We start from the raw sequence: 22281 nt of genomic DNA, 5'->3' as shown, positions 1-22281 counted from the left end.
GAAGTGGTTTGGGCTCGTGACTAATATTAGCTGTAGCTGAAACTAGCAAGCCGGTTGTATTGTGTGAGGAGAAGAGCAGGCTGTCAAGATGGGCTCGTTGTTCCGAAGTGAAGAGATGTGTTTGACCCAGCTGTTTCTGCAGTCTGGATCAGCGTACGACTGCATCAGCGAACTGGGAGAAATGGGTATGGTGGAATTCAGAGACGTAAGTATTGATCCCCAAATAAACTGTCATCTAACTAGCACAGCTGTATTAAAACAAATTGAAAAGTTATTCTCTCTTTGGTGCTGTTGTATTGTGAGCTCTCACTGTCAGACATGAGCAGGGATGTAGTATGTTGCCCATGGGTTTCCCTAACACAAGACCTGACACAAGATGGCTTATATAACAAGTCAAGTCTAACCATACTGAGTACAGTAGATTGTGCTTGCTTTACCGATGTTAACAGGTTCTTGTGAGGAGTCTGGACCAGTTTGATTTCATTCGTTGCAACTTGCCCTGTAGAGCAGTGGTCACCAACCTTTCCTGAGGCAAGACCACTTTGAGTCAAAATTCAAGCAGAGATCTACTGCTCAGATTTTTTTTTAAACATGATTTAAAAAACGTAAGTGAGGCAACAATAACCAATTAAAAACAGTTTTGTAGTAATGAGGTTTTTGCAGTATGCTATAGGCCCAATACATTATCACTGCATATTGGCTATGCTAGATTTGTACTGGAGATGTTGTTCTCCTCAGATAATTAAAAAATGATTTAAACAATTGAGGTATATGATCACACTGGTAATATATAATTTGTTGTATTACTTGTGAGGCACAGCTAAGTAAGCATAATGTTATTTTCTTTTTTTTTACTGGACTGATGGCCTGCATCTGATGGTCAGTCTGAGGGGAGTGAGGGAACAGTGTGAGGCACTCCAACCTGACTCACTGTCCCACCGCCCTCTTTCCCTCAGCTGAGAAAAGGGCACACAGTCTTCCAGCTGATGTTGTTACTCCTATGACCAGAGAAAGTGAAATATTCCTTGGTATTTTAAAAATACACAAGTCGCTAATAATAACACAAGCTTATCAGAACACTCTTCTATACTCATTCATTGCAGCTGCAATGATGGTGGCTTATAAATGTGTTGAATAAAGTGTTGACAGTGCTGAATAACAATTTAAATATGAACTTACAAACAGTAGCTCTTTGCTGTATTCGTTGAGTCGCTAGTCATGGTTTTAAGTTTTGAAATCTCACAGTATCAACATTGCTGTACGTTCCAGGTTTCTTTTTACAGTCTATGGCTCGAGGAAACTTTGCAGACTCGGTGATCTGGCCTATCTGATTGGCCAGTGGTAGGCCTTTAGGTGCACTTGATTTGCTCTCTGTCTGCTGGGTACGCAGAGTTCTACCTTCAGACACATGAAATGGTTCAAAATGGGAACTTTGACTTCCTGGTGCTAGGGCTGCTGAATCAAGTGCACCTACCGCCAACAGTGTGAAACGAATACAAAAACATAGGAACAAAAATGGCGTTATCGTTGTGTTTTTAACAGAAATGTCTTGTGGTCGACCTAGAAATGCCTTGGAGAACGATCAGTCGAATCACGATCAACCGGTTGCTGACCACTGCTGTAGAGTATAATGTGGATTGTTGGCGATAATTTGCAAAATCCAGTCATTCTGCTCAGACAGGTGTGTGTTTGTGGTGAAAGTTTCAATGTGGCTCTGCTCCTACTGTTTCAGCTCAACCCCAGCGTGAATCTATTCCAGCGGAAGTTTGTCACTGAGCTAAAAAGATGTGAGGAGATGGAGAGAATTTTAGGTAAGGATAAAACCGATCGGTTTAATCTTTAATAAAAGTGATGATGGGCGTGATTCACTCCTGAATAACTCAACAACATTCACACTTAGTTACTGTGTAAATCCCACTCTCCATGGCCATGGTAAAGTTATGAGATACACTGCTCTGGCCAATGAGTCTCGTCCAAGGCAGCTTAACTCAGGCTTAATTTGAGGCCAATGCTTGGAGATTAAATTTAGGTCCCCAAAAAAGCAAAGTACAAGGAGCGTTGGGGTGAGTTGTGAGTTTCTCAGAAATGTGAGCTACTGAGAGGAAAGGATAAGTGTGAGGCAGAGTACATTTGACTCTTGAGGACTTTCAACACTGCGCTGTCCTTAGCCCCGGGCTGTCCTTAGCCCTGGAAAAAGGGTGTTTTCACATATAGTCCTCTTTAAAAGAACCGATCTCAGTTCTCTTTAAAGTGAACTCTGGGGTAAAGAAAAAGAGAAGCAAAATAACTGTTCTCTTTGTATTCACACTGCCCTTGCATTTGAATGACTCAACTATTTTGCCAGTTCACTTCACCTATTTTGTGGACAGAGTCCTCTTTGCTTTCACATTGCTATGTTTAGAAAGGAACCAAGATGCTTTTTCTAACATGCACTCTGGGTTTTTACAAAGTGCAGGCTAGATAACTTTCAGAATGCACTGTTTCAGACCCCTTGACTTTTTCCACATTTTGTTACGTTACAGCCTTATTCTAAAATGGATCAAATAAATTCCTCATCAGTCTACACACAATACCCCATAATGAAAAAGCGAAAAACAGTTTTATTTGTATTTTAGCAAATGTATTAAAAATGGAAATACCTTATTTGCATAAATATTCAGACCCTTTGCTATGAGACTCGAAATTGAGCTCAGAAGCATCCCGTTTCCATTTATCATCTTTGAGATGTTTCTACAACTTGATTGAAGTCCACCTGTGGAAAATTCAATTGATTGGACATGATTTGGAACAGCATACACCTGTCTATATATATATATTTTTTTTTAAAGTCCATGTCAGAGCAAAAACCAAGCCATGAGGTCGAAGGAATTGTCCGTATTGCTCCGAGACAGGATTGTGTTGAGGCACAGATCTGGAAAAGGTTACCAAAAAATGTCTTCAGCATTGAAGGTCCCCAAAAACACAGTGGGCTCCATCATTCTTAAATAGAAGTTTGGAACCACCAAGACTCTTCCTAGAGCTGGCCGCCCGGCCAAACTGCGCAATCATGGGAGAAGGGCCTTGGTCAGGGAGGTGACCAAGAGCCCAATGGTCACTCTGACAGAGCTCTAGAGTTCCTCTGGAGATGGGAGAATCTTCCAGAAGGAAAACCATCTCTACAGCACTCTACCAATCAGGGCTTTATGATAGTGGCCAGAAGTAAAAGGCACATGAAAGCCCGCTTGGAGTTTGCCAAAAGGCACCTAAAGACTTTCAGGCCATGAGAAACAAGATTCTTTGGTCTGATGAAACCAAGATTGAACTCTTTGGCCTGAATGCCAAGCACACAGCCAATACGATGCAGGAGTGGCTTCGGGACAAGTCTCTGAATGTCCTTGAGTGGCCCAGCCAGAGCCTGGACTTGAACCCAATTGAACATCTCTGGAGAGACCTGCAAATAGATGTGCAGCGATGCTCCTCATCCAACCTGACAGGGCTTGAGAGGATCTGAAGAGAAGAATGGAAGAAACTCCCCAAATACAGGTGCGCCAAGCTTGTAGCGTCATACCCAAGAAGACTCAAGGCTGTAATCGCTGCCTAAGGTGCTTCAACAAAGTATTGAGCAAACGGTCTGAATACTTATGTAAATGTGATATTTCAGTTTTGTATTTTTCTTTACATTTGCATAAATGTATAACCTGTTTTTGCTTTGTCATTATCGGGTGTTGTGTGTGGATTGATGATGGGGGGGAAACGATGTAATCAATTTTAGAATAAGGCTGTAACGTAACAAGATGTGGAAAAAGTCAAGGGGTCTGAATACTTTACGATTGCGCTTTATACCTACTTACATTTTGGAAGCTAATAGATTGCATTTAGTTCAAATCTGAGATATTGTAATCAGAAGATACTATTAACATGTCCATTTTATTGGTAACAGAATAAATAGCAATAGAATAACTGCAGAATAAATAATGCTGTAATTTGAAAATTGTATGCCCAAAGTAGAGCTAGAATAGATTATGTACCATATGCTGTGATTCTCACCAACTATATTGTCTAGTCACACTATTCAAACCCCACAAGCAATAAACATCTTATGAAGCTATCTTAGTCTGTCACATATTGCAAACAAATAATCTAAACTAAAAACTCCACACATTTTGGAATTTCTGTGCGTCATTGACAATCGCTAATCAATATCCAAAAACGGCAAAATAAAATTCTGCGAACCTGCACATCTTCTCTCATTTGTGGCACCAATGTGAGGGTTTATGCCAGGGAAAACGGTGTTACAGTAGTCTAGTGTGTGGTGCGGGAATAATGACCAGCAAACCTGGGGAGCTTTGCATTCACATTGTCCTAAAAAAAAGGACACCGGACTGCGGAATTCAAGCAAACCGAACTCAGACCACCTCTCGAGATGCTCTTTTGAGGGGTCTGAGTTCACACTGCCCAAAAAATTAAGCGAACTGCTCTGAGTTCACAAAAATTTCCTGAAAGGGCCTTAAGACTGGCCCTGGGATAGCTTATCCCGTGTTCACACAAGCATTTGTTAACTTTGGGCTAAGCTTTAGCCCTGGACTAAGGATTCACATTTGTATCCCAAAGCCCTGGACTAACAGACGAATGCAACACTCGACCAGAGGTGGAAAGTAACAAACTATTCTCATTACTGTAATTGAGTGGCTTTTCCAAGTACTTGTATTTTCAAAGTCAGTTTTTTAAAGCTGCAATATGTTACTTTGTCTTTAAAAAAAGTTTTTAAAAGTTCTAAAGCTCTTAAGTTGCTAGTGATCATCCAATGTGATTTCAACAGTAACAATATTGTGCCTCCAGCCTACCTGAAAACTGCTGCATTCAATTTCCCTGTTGGGTTGGATTTTCCCGCCAGATTTACAACTGCGTATAATGAATTACGAGTTTCCGGAGGCAGTGCCAGATCAGACTGAGATATGAATGGAACTTTGATGCCCATATGGCAGATACGGGTAGCACACAACTTTTCCCAGCAGTTCGGACCCCATCTAACATAAAGAAACTAGAGGTCGACCGATTCTGATTTTTAAACGCCGATACCGATTTATTGGAGGACACAAAAAAAGCCGGTACCGATTAATCGGCCGATTTTTTTTATTTATTTTATTTTTTATTTTTTTATAAACTTTTTACAATTATTATTTAAAAAAATATATATATATATTTTTTTAAATATATATTTGTAATAATGACAATTACAACAATACTGAATGAACACTTATTTTAACTTAATATAATACATCAATAAAATCAATTTAGCCTCAAATAAATAATGAAACATGTTCAATTTGGTTTAAGTAATGCAAAAACAAAGTGTTGGAGAAGAAAGTAAAAGTGCAATATGTGCCATGTAAAAAATCTAAAGTTTAAATTCCTTGCTCAGAACATGAGAACATATGAAAGCTGGTGGTTCCTTTTAACATGAGTCTTCAATATTCCCAGGTAAGAAGTTTTAGGTTGTAGTTATTATAGGACTATTTCTCTCTATACCATTTGTATTTCATATACCTTTTTGAATTTGTATGTTCTAATAGGTACTTTAGTATTGCCAGCCTAATCTCGGGAGTTGATAGGCCTGAAGTCTTAAACAGCGCAATGCTTGAAGCATTGTGAAGAGCTGCTGGCAATCGCAGGAAAGTGCTGTTTGAATGAATGCTTACGAGCCTGCTGCTGCCTACCACCGCTCAGTCAGACTGCGCTATCAAATCATAGACTTAATTATAATATAATAACACACAGAAATACGAGCCTTAGGTCATTAATATGGTCAAATCCGGAAACTATCATTTCGAAAACAAAACGTTTATTCTTTCAGTGAAATACGGAACCGTTCTGTATTTTATCTAATGGGTGGCATCCATAAGTCTAAATAGTGCTGTTATATTGCACAACCTTCAATGTTACGTCATAATTATGTAAAATTCTGGCATATTAGTTTGCGATGAGCCAGGTGGCCCAAACTGGTGCATACACTCTGACTCTGTGTGCAATGAACGCAAGAGAAGTGACACAATTTCCCTAGGTAATGTTGCCTGCTAACATGAATTTCTTTGAACTAAATATGCAGATTTAAAAAAATATTATTCTGTGTATTGATTTTAAGAAAGGCATTGATGTTTATGGTTAGGTACACATTGGTGCAATGACAGTGCCTTTGTCGCGAATGCACCATTTGGCGAAGTAGGCTGTGATTCAATGATAAATTAACAGGCACCACATCGATTATATGCAACGCAGGACAAGCTAGATAAACTAGTAATATCATCAACCATGTGTAGGTAACTAGTGATTATGTTAAGATTAGATTTTTTTATAAGATAAGTTTAATGCTAGCTAGCACCTTACCTTGGCTCCTTGCTGCACTCGCATAACAGGTAGTCAGTCTGCCAAGCAGACTCCTCGTGGAGTGCAATGTAATCGGCCATAATCGGTGTCCAAAAATGCAGATTGTTATGAAAACTTGAAATCGGCCCAAATTAATCGGCCATTCCGATTTAACCGGTCGACCTCTAAAAGAAACAGGGAACTTAAGAGCCAACAGGCGAAAAGGGGAAAATGATTGCGCCCGGGCCAAGACAAGTCGAGAGTGAACCTCCTATTTGCGTTCAAAGTGGAGAGAGCGAAGGGATTCAAAACTGACCTGCTGAAAAGGTAAGACATACGTTAGCTAATGTAGCTATCTTGCTAGCTAGATATAAAGTGATGTGTTGCATTTTAGTTGAAAATATAGAAGTGAGTGTTATAGCTACTATGGATTACTTGTTTGGAATGTTGTTTTCAGGCCATGCTAGCGCAGCTAGCTTGTTAGCTAGCTGACTGCAACATTGGTTTGTTTCATTTTCATTTAGAATATTGCTTCGCTATTTAGTTGTAGCTAGCTATACAGTTGAAGTTGGGAGTTTACATACACCTTAGCCAAATACATTTAAACTCAGTTGTTCACAATTCCTGACATTTAATCCTAATAAAAATTCCCTGTCTTAGGATCACCACTTTATTTTAAGAATGTGAACTGTCAGAATAATAGTAGAGAGAATTATTTATTTCAGCTTTTATTTCTTTCATCACATTCCCAGTGGGTCAGAAGTTTACATGCACTCAATTAGTATTTGTTAGCATTGCCTTTAAATTGTTTAACTTGGGTCAAATGTTTTGGGTAGCCTTCCACAAGCTTCCCACAATAAGTTGGGTGAATTTTGGCCAATTCCTCCTGACAGAGCTGGTGTAACTGAGTCAGGTTTGGAGGCCTCCTTGATCGCACACGCTTTTTCAGTTCTGCCCACACATTTTCTATAGTATTGAGGTTAGGGCTTTGTGATGGCCACTCCAATACCTTGACTTTGTTGTCCTTAAGCCATTTTGCCACAACTTTGGAAGTATGCTTGGGGTCTTTGTCCATTTGGAAGACCCATTTGCGACCAAGCTTTAACTTCCTGACTGATGTCTTGAGATGTTGCTTCAATATATCCACATCATTTTCTTTCCTCATGTTGCTCTTCATCTATTTTGAAGTGCACCAGTCCCTCCTGCAGCAAAGCACCCCCACAACATGCTGCCACCCCAGTGCTTCACGGTTTGGATGATGTTATTCGGCTTGCAAGCCTCCCCCTTTTTCCTCCAAACATAACGATGGTCATTATGGCCAAACAGTTCTATTTTTGTTTCATCAGACCAGAGGACATTTCTCCAAAAATTACGATCTTTGTCCTCATGTGCAGTTGCAAACCGTAGTCTGGCTTTTTCATGGCGGTTTTAGAGCAGTGGCTTCTTCCTTGCTGAGCGGCCTTTCAGGTTATGTCGATATAGGACTCGTTTTACTGTGGATATAGATACTTTTGTACCTGTTTCCTCCAGCATCTTAACAAGGTCCTTTGCTCTTTTGGGAATGATTTGCACTTTTTGCATCAAAGTACGTTCATCTCTAGGAGACAGAACGCGTCTCCTTCCTGAGCGGTATGACGGCTGCGTGGTCACATGGTGTTAATACTTGCGTACTATTGTTTGTACAGATGAACGTGGTACCTTCAGGCGTTTGGAAATTGCTCCCAAGGATGAACCAGACTTGTTGAGGTCTACAATTCTTTTTCTGAGGTCTTGGCTGATTTCTTTTGATTTTCCCATGATGTCAAGCAAAGAGGCACGGAGTTTGAAGGTAGGCTTGAAATACATCCACAGGTACACCTCCAATTGACTCAAATGATGTCAATTAGTCTATCAGAAGCTTCTAAAGCCATGACATCCTTTTCTGGAATTTTCCAAGCGGTTTAAAGGCACAGTCAACTTAGTGTATGTAAACTTCTGACCCACTGGAATTGTGATACAGTGAAATAATCTGTCTGTAAACAATTGTTGGGAAAATGACTTGTCATGCACAAAGTAGATGTCCTAACCGATTGCCAAAACTATAGTTGTTAACAAGAAATTTGTGGAGTGGTTGAAAAAACGAGTTTTAATGACTCCAACCTAAGTGTATGTAAACTTCCGACTTCAACTGTATGTATCCTTGACCTTGTGTTATATTTCTAATGTCTGTGATCTTAACTGTGCATCTGATTGGCTAGCCAGCTAATTCACTTCACAATAGTGGCACGGAATAGCCATGATCATCATTTGACGACAAAGCTCTAGCTCAAAGCTCTAAATATTGCAGCTTTTTCAGTTATAACAGGGAGCAATCGACATCAACACCTACCAAGTGTAGTGTGTTTCCAGCCCCACCATTGTCAAGTATTGAATCAGATCGGGAAGCAGGCTTCAGCAAAGTATTTTTGGCCATGTCTGTTCCAACTTTATTTTTCCCCTAGCTGGCCAAGAACAATAATATTTCTACTAAAAATGAAGTAGACATCTGCAAATGCTAGGCATCTATGTGGCTAAGATGTTTAGGAAAATTAACTACCAAGGATATTCTTTGAGTAATGATGGCATACTATCCCAATAGATTAGCTTAGTGCACAGAGATATGACCATGTTATTCCTCATTTGAGCTGTCTGGCTGAGATGTAGACAGTCCTAGCCCGAAAGCTACACATGTATAGGACTGTGACATTTATATTACATTTATATTGACTGGAAACATAAATTATGTCTGCATAGTAGCCTCCTCCAATTATCATTAATCCTAAACTGGATGTATTTACCCTGGAAATATAAGATTGATGGTCATCAAAGGCAATTCTGTCCCAGTTGTCAAATGGTAAAATTGGATTTGAGATTGGGATTGATGGAGCATGTTATTTTTTTATGGGTAACTCCAGTTCTTGAGGGCTTGATTGGTGACACACCTTTGCCCCAGCTGACACACCTGACTTCAATAATCAACTAATCATGGTCTTCAGTTTAAAATGCAATTAGTTTAATCAGGTGTGATAGCATATTTTTGTTTTTTTATAGGGCTGGGGGAAAGTGTGGCACCAATTAGCCCCCGGGGACTGGAGTTGCCGATCCCTGATCTAGGTCTACATCTGAGCTGGAGTCATTCTAGAACCACTTACTCATGTACATGGTTTACTTTCCTTCCTCTGGTAGAACTTGTAACCATCGTCCAGCCTCATGGAATGCGGAGGGCAACAATATGTAAGTGTCAACAACAGTTCTGCACTTGTAGTAATGAAATTCTATAGACAGAATAATATTTGGTGAGCATTTTATCTTTCAGCTACAGGAGACTCTACAATAACAAGTCTCGAAGGTGAAGTGTCTAAGCATTGACAACTTCAGAGGTCTACTAAACCTACATCCCAGAACTTCAGAGAGCAGTGTTAAGAAGTCTGGGCGCTCAATTGGTGCTACCAAGAAGAATGACCCTGAGATCAAATGAACCAAGACTCCATGATGTGCCTCCACTAACAATGGCTGAGCTGCTACAACTTCAAGTAGATATCACCACGCAACACAGGATGCAGTTAGCACACCTTTTGAATGGGGAAGGAGCTTTCCCTCATGTCAGACTTAGTGGTTCCTGGGAATGTGTGAAAATATTTCTGAGTACTCTGTAGGTTGTTGAAAGAGGGTGGCCTACAACCAAACATGAATCATATGTAAATATGGGAAGTTTGTGTGGGCAACAAACTTGTATATGAAACAATATTTGTGTGTTCTTTATCTAGCATATAGGCATCATTATTGTAATTTTGAAGTGGTTTTAGAATTATTTACTAAACTGCTTTCCTTTATCTATGCTCTGGATGGTTTTCACTTCAAATTAGCAGACTTACAGTAGGGCACCGATCTAGAAAAATGGACTTCCCTGGTGTAAATACAGTACAAAACAAGTCAGTCAGATTACACAGATCATGTCAAATAAATGTTTATTAGGGAGATAAACAACGTAGTCTCCAAAATAACAAAAACGCAGTGTAAGGAAAACAATTTAAAAAAATATATTTGAAATGATGCAAAACATACAAACCTCAACGATATCACTCTGCTCACACCCACATCTCCAGCGCCTGCATCACCCTCCGCCACATGACCTCAAACTGCACCATTTTGTTTCTCTCCGATGGAAGACATTCAGATAAAGTACTGAACTGCTATCACCCAGACCTAGGGGAAAAAATCATTACTATAAGAATATTTTGACGATAAATACACAACGCAGAGGACGAGAAGTCAATAGAGTAATAACGATCAATGGAAATAGTTGGTTTTCAGTTCAACATCTGTTAGGAATGTCAGTCCTGAACTTATGTTGTGGCACGTTCGCATTGGTCCAACCTGAAATAGGATAGAGTTTTATGCAAGGAATTCTAACTAGTCAGCCACAGGCTAGGGCTGGGTTATAAACTGCATCCTGTCTCTTTGTTCACTGGAGAGAACCACAGGAGAGGATCACTGAGGGAGCATCACTAAGAACCAGGAGAATGAACATCTACCATCTACCTCCCAAGTTTTGTCCCATTTGAATAAACCTATTTTCCTCCCCCTGATTTGCTTTGGGGTCTGTGTTAAAGAATAAAATCAACTGCTTAACATTACTTAAAGATAGGAAAAATATTACATTTGGTGCTAATTGGGATCCAAGTGACAAATAAAGTACAGTGTAGTCATGGAAAGTGTTCAAATCGGGTTAAAGTTCTCTACTGCAATGGATTTCCATCATTGATTCTTGAGAGGTTGTTTTTGAGATCAGTGTAGATCTGCATTCAACATACTAACCGAAGCATGTCTGTTTTGCGAAATATTCGCTATGTATGTGGACACCCCTTCAAATTTGTGAATTCTGCTGTTTTCAGCCACAACCGTTGATGACAGGTGTATAAAATCGACCACACAGCCATGCGATCTCCATAAACAAACATTGGCAGTAGAATGTCCCGTACTGAAAATCTCCAGTGACTTGCAATGTGGCACCGTCATAGGATGCCACCTTTCCAACAAGTCAGTTCGTCAAATTTCTGCCCTGCTAGAGCCGCCCCAGTCAACTGTAAGTGCTGTTATTGTGAAGTGGAAACGTCTAGGAGCAACAACGGCACAGCCACAAAGTGGTGGGCCACACAAGCTCACAGAACCGGACCGCAGAGTGCTGAAGCGTGTAAAAACTGTATTTCCTCGGTTGCAACACTCACTACCGAGTTCCAAACTGCTTCTGGAAGAAATGTCAGCACAAGTTGGAGTGGTGTAAAGCTCACCTCCACTGGACTCAAGAGCAGTGGAAACGCGTACTCTGGACGCTTCACCATCTGGCAGTCCGAAGGACGAATCTGGGTTTGGAGAACGATACCTGCCCGAATGCGTAGTGCCAACTGTAAAGGAAGAATGGTCTGGGGCTGTTTTTCATGGTTCGGGCTTGGCCCCTTAGTTCCAGTGAAGAAAATCTTAACGCTACAGCATACAACGACATTCTAGACAATTCTGTGCTTCCAACTTTGTGGCAACAATTTTCCCTTGCCTGTTTCAGCAAGACGATGACCCCGTTGTGAGGCGTGGTGTGGGCGAGCGGTTTGCTGATGTCACCGTTGTGAACAGAGTGCCCCATGGTGGGGTTACGGTATGGGCAGGCATAAGCTATGGACAACGAACAGAATTGCTGGTCACAGAATTGTGAGGAGATCCTGAGGCCTATTTTTATTTTTTTAAGGTATCTGTGACCAACAGATTCATATCTGTATTCCCAGTCATGTGAAATCCATAGATTAGGAGCTAATTCATTTATTTCAATTGACTGATTTCCTCATGAACTCTAACCTAATGTGCAGCACAGCATCGCTCACCTCAGACAGCGGTATGTAGCCTACTGTAACTGCTGGCAAAGTAATTCGAAGCCTGTACTTTATCACTCAGGATATAACTTTCCAGTGCTACTATTTTTGCCATGTAGGCCTAATTTTGTTATTAAAACAAAATCAGTCAACCCCATAGTAGAATAGTTTTTACCTATTTACCTAGTCAGCTTGTGTATTTTATGTGAGATAAATATTCCTCGAGAGACATTCAAGTTGCGAGAGCCATGAGGGGAAACATGTACGATTCTGATTAGCAGTCAATACACAACACTTCCCTGAAAGCAGTTTTGGCAAATGTAGTTTGAAAAAAAAGTTGGGGATCCCAGTTTTACGTTGCTACCACGTTTATTTATCTACTCCTTCAATTGCCGGTGTGGCATCGTTTTACAAATGCAGTTTTACAACCTGAGTTTTAAGAATGGTTTCGGCACAACAGAGCTTATAAAGGGGAAATGTCCTCTTAAAAGAGCAATGAAATACTTTGTAATAGAAAAAAAACAAAAGTCGAATTGAGTGAAATTATTTTTATTCATTATAGAAAATAATTAATAATATCAATCAGGATGTTGTGTCCAATGGGGTAAATGCAGATGGATGCAGGTCACTGAACTAAATGACTATCGCCCGTGGCACGCACTTCTGTCATCATGAAGTGCTTTGAGAGGCTAGTCAAGGATCATATCACCTCCACCTTACCCGACACCCTAGACCCACTCTAATTGGCATACCGCCCCAAGAGATCCACGGATGATGTAATCGCACTGCACACTGCCCTATCCCATCTGGACAAGAGGAATACCTATGTAAGAATGCTGTTCATTAACTACAGCTCAGCATTCAACAACATAGTCCCTTCCAAGCTCAGGACCCTGGGATTGAACACCTCTCTCTGCAACTGGTTTTTGGACATCCTGATGGGCCGCCCCCAGGCGGTCAGGGTAGGCAACAACACATCTGCCACACTGACCATCAACACGGAGGCCCCTCAGGGGTGTGTGCTTTGTGCCCTTCTGTACTCCCTGTTCACCCACGACTGCGTAGCCGCGCACGACTCCAACACCAAGTTTGCTGACGACACAACGGTGGTAGGACTGATTGACAATAAATCAGAATATAGGGAGGAAGTCCAAGACCTTATCAGCCAGACAGAGGAGCTGATCGTGGACTACAGGAACTGGAGGGCGAGCACACCCCCGTCCACATTGATTGGGCTGTAGTGGAGCAGGTCGAGAGCTTCAAGGACATCTGTGTTCACATCACTAAGGAATTAACATTGTCCACACACCCACACAGTTGTGAAGGGGGCACGACAGCGTCTTTCCCCCTTCAGGAGGCAGAAAAGATTTGTCATGGGCCCTCATCCTCAAAAAGTTATACAGCTGCACATGAGAGCATCTTGACTGGCTGCATCACCGCTTGGTATGGCAACTGCAAGGCATCCGACCGCAAGGCGCTACATAGGGTGGTGAGTACGGCCTAGTACATCACTGGGGCCGAGCTCCCTGCCAACCATGACCTCTATCAACCAGGTGGCGTAAGAGGAAGGCCCAACAAATTGTGAAGACTCCAGCCACCCAAACCATAAACTATTTTCTCTGCTTCCGCACGGCAAGCGATACCAGTGCACCAAGTGTGGAACCAACAGGACCCTGATCAGCTTCTACCCCCCCCAAGCCATAAGACTGCTAAACAAGACTGCTAAATAGCTAATCAAAAGGCTCCCCAGACTACCTGCATTGACCCTTTTTTGCACTGACTCTATGCACACAAGCTGGATTCTACTCACACATACACTGATACCCCAACACACACACTCACTTTTTTACACTAACTCTCCCGCACTGGTTCTATGCACACATGACTCTACCCACACACTCACATATACTGACACCCCAATATATACACACACATTCACACTCACCACATGCTGCTGCTACCGTCTTATCTATCCTTTTGCCTAGTCACTTTACCTCTATATGTACATAGCTACCTCAATTACCTCGTATTCCTGCATATCGGCTCGTTATTGGTACTCTGTATAGACAGCTCCTTCAGAAAATATTCACACCCCTTGACTTTTTCTGTTGTATTACAGCCTGAATTTTAAATGGATTAAATTGAGATTTTTTTGTCACTGGCCTACACACAATATCCCATAATGTCAAAGTGGAATAATATTTTTTAGAAGTATTTACATATTACTACATAATGAAAAAGCTGAATAGTCTTGTCAGTAAGTATTCAACCCCTTTGTTATGGCAAGCCTAAATCACTACAAAGATACAGCCGTCCTTCCTAACTCAGTTGCCAGAGAGTAAGGAAACTGCTCAGGGATTTCACTATGATGCAAATGGTGACTTTAAAACAGTTACAGAGTTTAATGGCTATGATAGGAGAACTGAGGATGGATCAACAACATTGAAGTTGCTCCACAATACAAACCTAATTGACAGAGTGAAAAGAAGGAAGCCTGTACAGAATACAAATATACCAAAACACGGATCCTGTTTGCAACAAGGCACTAAAGTAATACTGCTGAAAATGTGGCAAACCAATTCACTTTTTGTCCTGAATACACAGTGTTATGTTTGGAGCAAATCCAATACAACACATTACTGAGTACACATCACTCTCCATATTTTCAATTGTAGTGGTGGCTGCATCATGTTTGGGTATGCGTGTAATTGTTAAGGACTGGGGAGTTTTTTAGAATAAGAAGGAAACGGAATAGAGTGAAAAACTGGTTCAGTCTGCTTTTCACCAAACACTGTGAGATTAATTCACCTTTCAGCAGGACAATAACTTAAAACACAAGGCCAAATCTACACTGGAGTCGTTTACCAAGAAGGCAGGGAATGTTCCTGAGTCACCAAGTTACAGTTTTGACTTAAATCCGACTTGAAAATCTATGGCAAGACTTGAAAATGGTTGTTTAAGAGTGATCAACAACCAATTTGACAGAGCTTGAAGAATTTTGAAAAGAATAATGGGCAAATATTGTACATTCCAGGTATGCAAAGCTCTTAGACTTACCCATAAAGACTCTCAGCTGAAATCGCTGTCAAATGTGATTCAGTGGTGTAAATACTTTTGTAAATGTGATATTTCTGCATTTCAATTTTCAATAAATTTGCAGCAATTTCTAAAAACATGTTTTCACTTTGACATTATGGGGTATTGTGTGTAGATGGGTAAGAACATGTAAACATACACCTGTTGTACACCTGTTTACGAAGCATGTGACATAACATTTGATTTGAATTTAAGAAAATGTTTTGTTTTTCTGTCTTGAATAAAAGTAATAATGGAAAAGATTAATGGCTGGGTCTTGACTTGTTTATTAAATTGTATTATGTAGTCTCTGTTTGTGTAGCCAGAAGGCTGACATTTCATTTATTTTATGCAGTGACAATTATTTATTTTTTTAAACAAAACCTTGAGATGATAATTAAATGTATTGCTAGAATAGGCCTACCATTGATTTTCAGGCTAATGAATGATAACGAATGCAATAAGTCAATCTTAGCTGTTATATATAAAATATAGCATACCTTAGAATGTCACATGATTCACGGCGGGTTTGGATTCGTGGGCAAAATATAAGCGCAACATGCAACACTTTCAAATATTTTACTGAGTTACAGTTCATCATATAAGGAAATCAGTCAATTTAAATAAATTCATTAGGCCCTAATCTATTGATTTCACATGACTGGACAGGGGTGCAGCCATCAGTCGGCCTTGGAGGGCACCCTCCCCAGACGATTCCGCAGGTGAAGAAGGGATGTGAAGGTCCTGGGCTGGCGTGGTGACACGTGGTCTGCGGTTGTGAGGCCGGTTGGACATACCGCCAAATTCTCTAAAATTCTCTAAAACAACGTTGGAGCCAGCTTATGGTAGAGAAATTAACATTCAATTCTCTGGCAAACAGCTCTGGTGGACATTCCTGCAGTCAGCATGCCAATTGCACGTTCCCTCAACTTGAGACAGCTATGGCGTTGTGTGACAAAACTGCACAGAGTGGCCTTTTATTGTCCCCAGCACAAGGTGCACCTGTGTAATGATAATGCTGTTTAATCGGCTTCTTCATATGCCACACCTGTCAGGTGGATGGATTATCTTGGCAAAGGGGAAATGCTCACTTACAGGGTTGTAAACACATTTGTGCACAACATTTTTGAGAAATAAGCGTTTTGTGCGTATGGAAAATTTCTGGTATTTTGTATTTCAACTCATGAAACATGTGACCAACATTTTCCATGTTGTGTTTATATTTTTGTTCAGTGTAGTTAGTTTGAAGTTCACAACTAAATATTTGCCAGCAAGATATCTTATACCTATTAAGTTAACTGTCTAAAATTTGCTAAATGCTATGCAGTTGTGCATTTGGTTTGCTAATTTAGTAGCTAGTTAGCTATCAAACAAGCTTTGCTTGGTGACCGCAGAGAATCCCCTCCTGGATCAAGAGCCTTGTTGTCTAATATTTATTTTGTGCGTGCAGCAAACTGTGAGTCAGATTGTTTTGTTACTTGTATAACTTTATGAGCTGGGATGTCTGTCCTACAAATACTTTAGTCCAGAGACTGTATAAAATGTTTACACTCGTTAGCATTCTCTATGGGATTTTACATTTACTTGTTAGCATTGCTAACCTTTGGATATCAGAGGATCAGCGGGGTTTTTAGAATAGTGGCCCTTGTGTTCAGTGCCGGTATTACTGCATATCCTGGTATGGCACAAGGTCGGTATGACAATCTGGGTACCGCCCAAGCCTAGATTATATGCTTTTTAAATAGCACTTCTGATTTGAACAGGAATACCAGGATGTCCGGGAATTTCATGCACCTTTTCTATTTAAGGAAAATTGTTAGCTAGCTAAGGGCTACCATACGGCTCTTGAGAATCCAAGGGGCCATACCCAGTAGTATTGTCAGAAGGACAAAGGACTACCAATGCATGCCAAAGTAATGTTCTGTGAATTCATAACTATGGTAGTCAAAATGCATTGTTTTACACTACTTTTTTCCAGTGTGATAGCTAATGTATCTACTAAATTAGCTAACTTATATAGCGATCTAATAATATTTTACCAGGCAGAGAAACTCACGGTAGCTACAACATTATTACAAGTTATTGTACCTAACATTGCTACCTTTCTGGCAAATATGAGTACTTTTTTTTCAATGTGAAAACAAATAATTTTACCCAGTGTATAATGTTTTTACCTGTTCTCAATACATTGTTAAATGGAATAGATGTATCTTTTCATTCTTGTCCGTAGCATTTATTGCATCCACTTTCAGTCTCAAATTCCAAGCACCCTAGACTGTTCAGAGAAGATGATACTACATAATTCACAGCCGACTACTCATGAGAGCGGTGTTCTTTTTCTTCTTTGGTATTATGGCGGTCCGCAAACAAATGCTATAGTTGCATGCCGCCACCTACTGTATTGGCTGTGTATCGGCTTACTATTCTGTAGTATGAATGCATTACACTTTGTGAAACAATTGCCCTACCAATATAACCTTACACCTATTGAAACCTCATCACTATCCACTACTTTAGCACTATCTGATCCTACAGAGAGCGGGCGGTTCTAGGAAATTGCATTCAAATCTAGAAAAAATACTGCATTCTTGTCAGAGGGGTCTCCAAAAACACTTATACACACATACAGTAGTTAAGCAGTGCAACTTTTAAGTTGGTTTTGAATGAAGTATTGTACTTCGCTACTTTTGTTTAAGCATCTGTTACATAGTGCATTTTGTAGGCTAGATTTTGTAGTTTTTGTAGGCTACAGTAGAGGGATGACACGGAAAGGTTGTGGCAGCCCCTCGGAGTCAGAAAGAAAATTGCTCATCGTTGTTCAGAGATTCTAATTTCCTGCAAGTTTCTAAAGACGCAACGGCATGCATGGGAATGCTTGCACATGAAATATAACTTTGTAATCAGTTAGCGATGCTAATGAAAATCGTTTTGGTAAATGGAAAGGCTTTCCCCAAAACCTTCTCAATTCAATGTTAACTACAAAGTAGGCTTACTCTGTAGCAAACTCTGCAATCGTGTGCAGTGCAGAAACATCTCTAACCAAACACATTCCTCTCTTTCTAGATTTGCAATTAAAGGGGAATTACAATCAATCAACAACAACATTAAATTATCCCACATTTCTTCGGGTGTGATTCATGCATTAACATCGACTCAGAACATCCAATTTTGTTGCATTCTATAAATAATTGTAATTTTGATAGTGAAAAGCAAAACGAAAATGAAAAAGAATCATAAACCAGGAAAAATATAACCAAGAAAATGGAATTTGGGAAAATACTAAACCGAATTAATCAAATGGGGGTGTGTGAGTGGAAGATGGAGAAAAGTTAATGACTGAGGGAAAGCGTGAATGGGAGAGTGAATGTCATTGCATGGAAAAGATGTGTAACAACGTTCAGGTAACTTTAGAGAAATTAGCTAATTATCAAGGTCAATGTTTTTATTTTAAAAGTAACTTAATTACTTTTAAATTACCTACACCCATGCCTGCGACTTTCAGGCCTCCCCTACCCAAGCCTGATAATACAGCTACTTCCTCAGTTTAATAGTATCAATAAGCTGCTTGTCTCGCTGTCCCCGCTCCCTGCACTCTGTGGGTGTGTTTCGGCTGCTCAATGATGAGATGTGAGAGAGAGCTGTTGGCTGACGTTAGCCAACTACTCTTCATCACTCTAAGCTCTGACAAAATGTGTGGAACATTATTATTTTCTGTCAACTCTGACAATGTTTTTGCTAGGGCTGGCACAATTACCGTATAACCGTGAAACCAACGGTTATGAAGACCGCCATGAAAATAAAATAACCGCCATAACCATAAAAACATTTTTTTTTAAATTGATGATTGGACGGCTGGGCATTCATGCAGTTGAGTCCGTTTCTGCGGTAATATGGACTCTTAACAACGTTGTTAAACTTTTTTGCTCCTTGCTGAAACAATCAAGGTGTTGTAGCAAACGTTCTACATTCCATGGTAACGTAGAATGTCCATTCAAATGAGGTTAGATTCAGCAAAATGAATCCACGAGCAGCACTGTAGATATTGAGATGAGCGAGATGTAAGACTTTGCTCTCGCAGTCACACACAGTGTCTGCGCAGCTTCACGCTGTTACAGCGTGGTAGCCAGGGCGCCAAAACAGCTGAGAAGTTGAGGTTTGCGCTTCAAAGCTCTGTTGTTCAAGAAATTGACCCACTATGCTCTTTACTTTCTGCATCTGCGTCATATCGCTGAGTCTACCTTTTTAAAGGTACATTTCTAAAATGTTCAACTTCATATTCATAATCTCCAGCGGGGTTTAGACATAACTATGACTTTGTGGCTGTGTTAACTAGTGACGACCCATATTGATGTGTACTCCTGCTTTTACTTCCTGCTTTGCTCCCTGCTTTGCTATGGGTATACTCGCAATGGCCGCCAGTCCACCCATTATGCCATCATTGACTTGAATGAGGATGCCCGTTCCATTCATTCTATTTCTAGGGCAGCACATGCGGTCAGGAACTGAGGAGAGGAGAAAATGTGCTCCATAAAAAAAATTATTTGACAGTGAATATTCTACGTGTTGTTCTTGACCCTGTAAAACACTGGATATTTTGGCACCGTGTTTCTGGGGCTAACCCCTGAAAAGTCGGTGCTAACCCTGCTGCGGAGCAGGGCCAGCTAGCCCTGGGCTAAGGTTGGTGCTAGTCCACTTTAGAATGTGCAAGTGTGAACACTCGCTTAGCCCCGGGCTAAAATCCCTTAGCCCAGGGCTAGTGTGGGCTTGATGAAAAACACAGTGTAAATTACAACAGATGAAGCGTATTGATATATATGTATTATTTGAAACAAATGGATTGTTTGGAACGCAGTGACTCTGTGTGTTGTGTACTAAGACTTCATTGCATCTTTGACAGGGTACCTTCTAAGAGAAATCAAGAGGGCAGACATCCCACTTCCAGAGGGAGAAGTGAACCCGGTTGCACCCCTGCCCAAGCATGTCCTAGTTATAATGGTTAGCGCACCCTACCTGTCTCATTCTCTAGAACGTTATAAATCCTTTTATCATAAGAATGAAGTATTGTCTTCATCCCAAATAGCACCATATGTTCCCTATATAGTGCACTACTTTTGACCAGGGCCCTGGTCAAAAGTAGTGCACTATATAGGGAACATATGGTGCCATTTGGGACAAGTCCCATATTGCCATTGCTATTGACTCTCTGTATGTATGGCTGTCTCCAGGAGCAGTTGCAGAGGTTGGAGGTGGAGCTGAGCGAGGTGACCAGGAATAAGGAGAAGCTACAGAAGAACCTCCTGGAGCTGACAGAGTATACACACATGCTGCGTATCACACGCAACTTTGTGCACCGCAGCGCAGAGGTAGGTCCAACAGCTTCCCCACAAAGCAGGATCCCACCACTGTACAACGCTCTGCCCCTCAGTTTGACTTCAGAGCACTTGCATTGGCTTTGATTTGCTTTATGAGGAGACTGAGCAGATTTTAGTGTCACGTGATTTGGCTTAGAGCATAACATTGAGGCTTTCTTTTCTCAGTTTTTTTCTTCATAGAGGTTGTTTTGGGGGATACATCTGGGCCTAGCCAAAATCTTGCTGCTTGTCTTTTATTCATTCATGCATGGGCAAATTCTTGCCCTTTTTCTAACAATGTGTTATGGGGGTGTATGTGTTTTGTGTGTGTCCTCACACTGGGGTTATGTTTCACAGCGTGAGCCCCCGCAGGCCCAGTATGAGGAGTTCCCCTTCCTAGAAAAGGATTCCATGATGGACTACAGCAGCATGCAGCGACTAGGGGCCAAACTAGGGTAAAGGGCTATCAGCAGTCATATATATTTGTACACACTTGGGTATTTGTGCCTGTTTACTGTAATGCCCTGTTTATCTCACCCTCACTCCTGCAGGTTTATATCAGGGCTGATTCAGAGAAGAAAAATAGAGGCCTTTGAGCGCATGCTGTGGAGAGTGTGTAAGGGCTACACCATCCTTAGCTACTCTGAGATTGACGAGTACTTGGAGGACCCTGACACGGTGGGTCAATGTTGTTCTGCCTGAGAGAGATTCTTAGCCCTTTTCTAAATGGTTGAGTGTGAGATAAAATAATAAGGTACTGCTTACCTCATAGCTAAATTGAACAGCATCCCTGTTGGGCCTGTGAGAGGTAGAACATCTCACCTCAGCCTTACCGTGTCTATATTCTAAACCACTTCCTGTTCTCTGGTTATTGCAGGGTGAGCCAACTAAGAGTGTGGTTTTCCTCATCTCCTACTGGGGCGAGCAGATCGGACAGAAAGTCAAGAAGATCTGTGACTGGTAATTAAAACACCTCTCCAACTGACCTGTTACACTTTCAGCCTGAGGTGATTCCCTGTCAAACCATTAGGCCTGTTATGTTGCCCCCAACAAGCTCTGAAGACTGTGGCTTTAACCTATGTGATAACATCATGGAGCTTATAATTTTGCCCCTCAGCTACCACTGTCACGTGTATCCATACCCCAACAGCAATGAGGAGAGGAATGATGTTGTGGAGGGACTCAGGACTCGCATCCAGGACCTGCACACTGTAAGCTCTCTAAAATCCTTGTGAGCAACAACATAGTGGGTGATGTTTTTTTAGTTTGTTTTGTCTTTAAGTAATGAAAATAACTTTTTGACTATCAAATTTGTACAGTTAAAAATACAGATGTTTTCTTTTTATTATTACACCCATGTATTCTTTAACCAGAAAAGGTTAACTCCAGAGATCTCTCCCTAACGTCACTGGCTAGTTAAAATATAAGCTATCAACAGATTAAGGTGTTCTTCCTGCTGAATTTAGCTGTTGAAATACAGTGCCTTCAGAAAGTATTTTAGTCCTCTTTTTTTAGTCCTCTTTTTAGTCCTTCCTGTATTTCTGATGTCCATTCGGTTTGATTTCTATTTGTAACTGTGCTATTTCACAACATTTCTTAACCTACAGTTGGAGTCATTAAAACTCGTTTTTCAA

The 22281-nt window shown here is 40.8% G+C and overlaps 1 protein-coding gene across 1 annotated transcript in view; it reads left to right on the top strand.

Annotated features, from left to right (window-relative positions):
* The window catches only part of LOC120025668 (V-type proton ATPase 116 kDa subunit a2-like), a 29838-nt gene continuing 7557 nt past the window's right edge, over nt 1-22281 (top strand). The window contains exons 1-8 of the mRNA XM_038970259.1: nt 1-205; nt 1733-1811; nt 20194-20291; nt 20522-20659; nt 21005-21102; nt 21199-21325; nt 21525-21607; nt 21765-21858. Of these exons, the coding sequence (XP_038826187.1) occupies nt 89-205; nt 1733-1811; nt 20194-20291; nt 20522-20659; nt 21005-21102; nt 21199-21325; nt 21525-21607; nt 21765-21858 (834 nt within the window). The 5' untranslated portion in view covers nt 1-88. The remainder of the gene's footprint in view (nt 206-1732; nt 1812-20193; nt 20292-20521; nt 20660-21004; nt 21103-21198; nt 21326-21524; nt 21608-21764; nt 21859-22281) is intronic.

This window comes from Salvelinus namaycush, chromosome 1, assembly GCF_016432855.1.
Source record: "Salvelinus namaycush isolate Seneca chromosome 1, SaNama_1.0, whole genome shotgun sequence".
In the NCBI taxonomy this organism is placed as follows: Eukaryota; Metazoa; Chordata; class Actinopteri; order Salmoniformes; family Salmonidae; genus Salvelinus; species Salvelinus namaycush.
The sequence above is the reverse complement of the archived record's forward strand: the minus strand, read 5'-3'. Positions and strand labels throughout refer to the sequence as shown.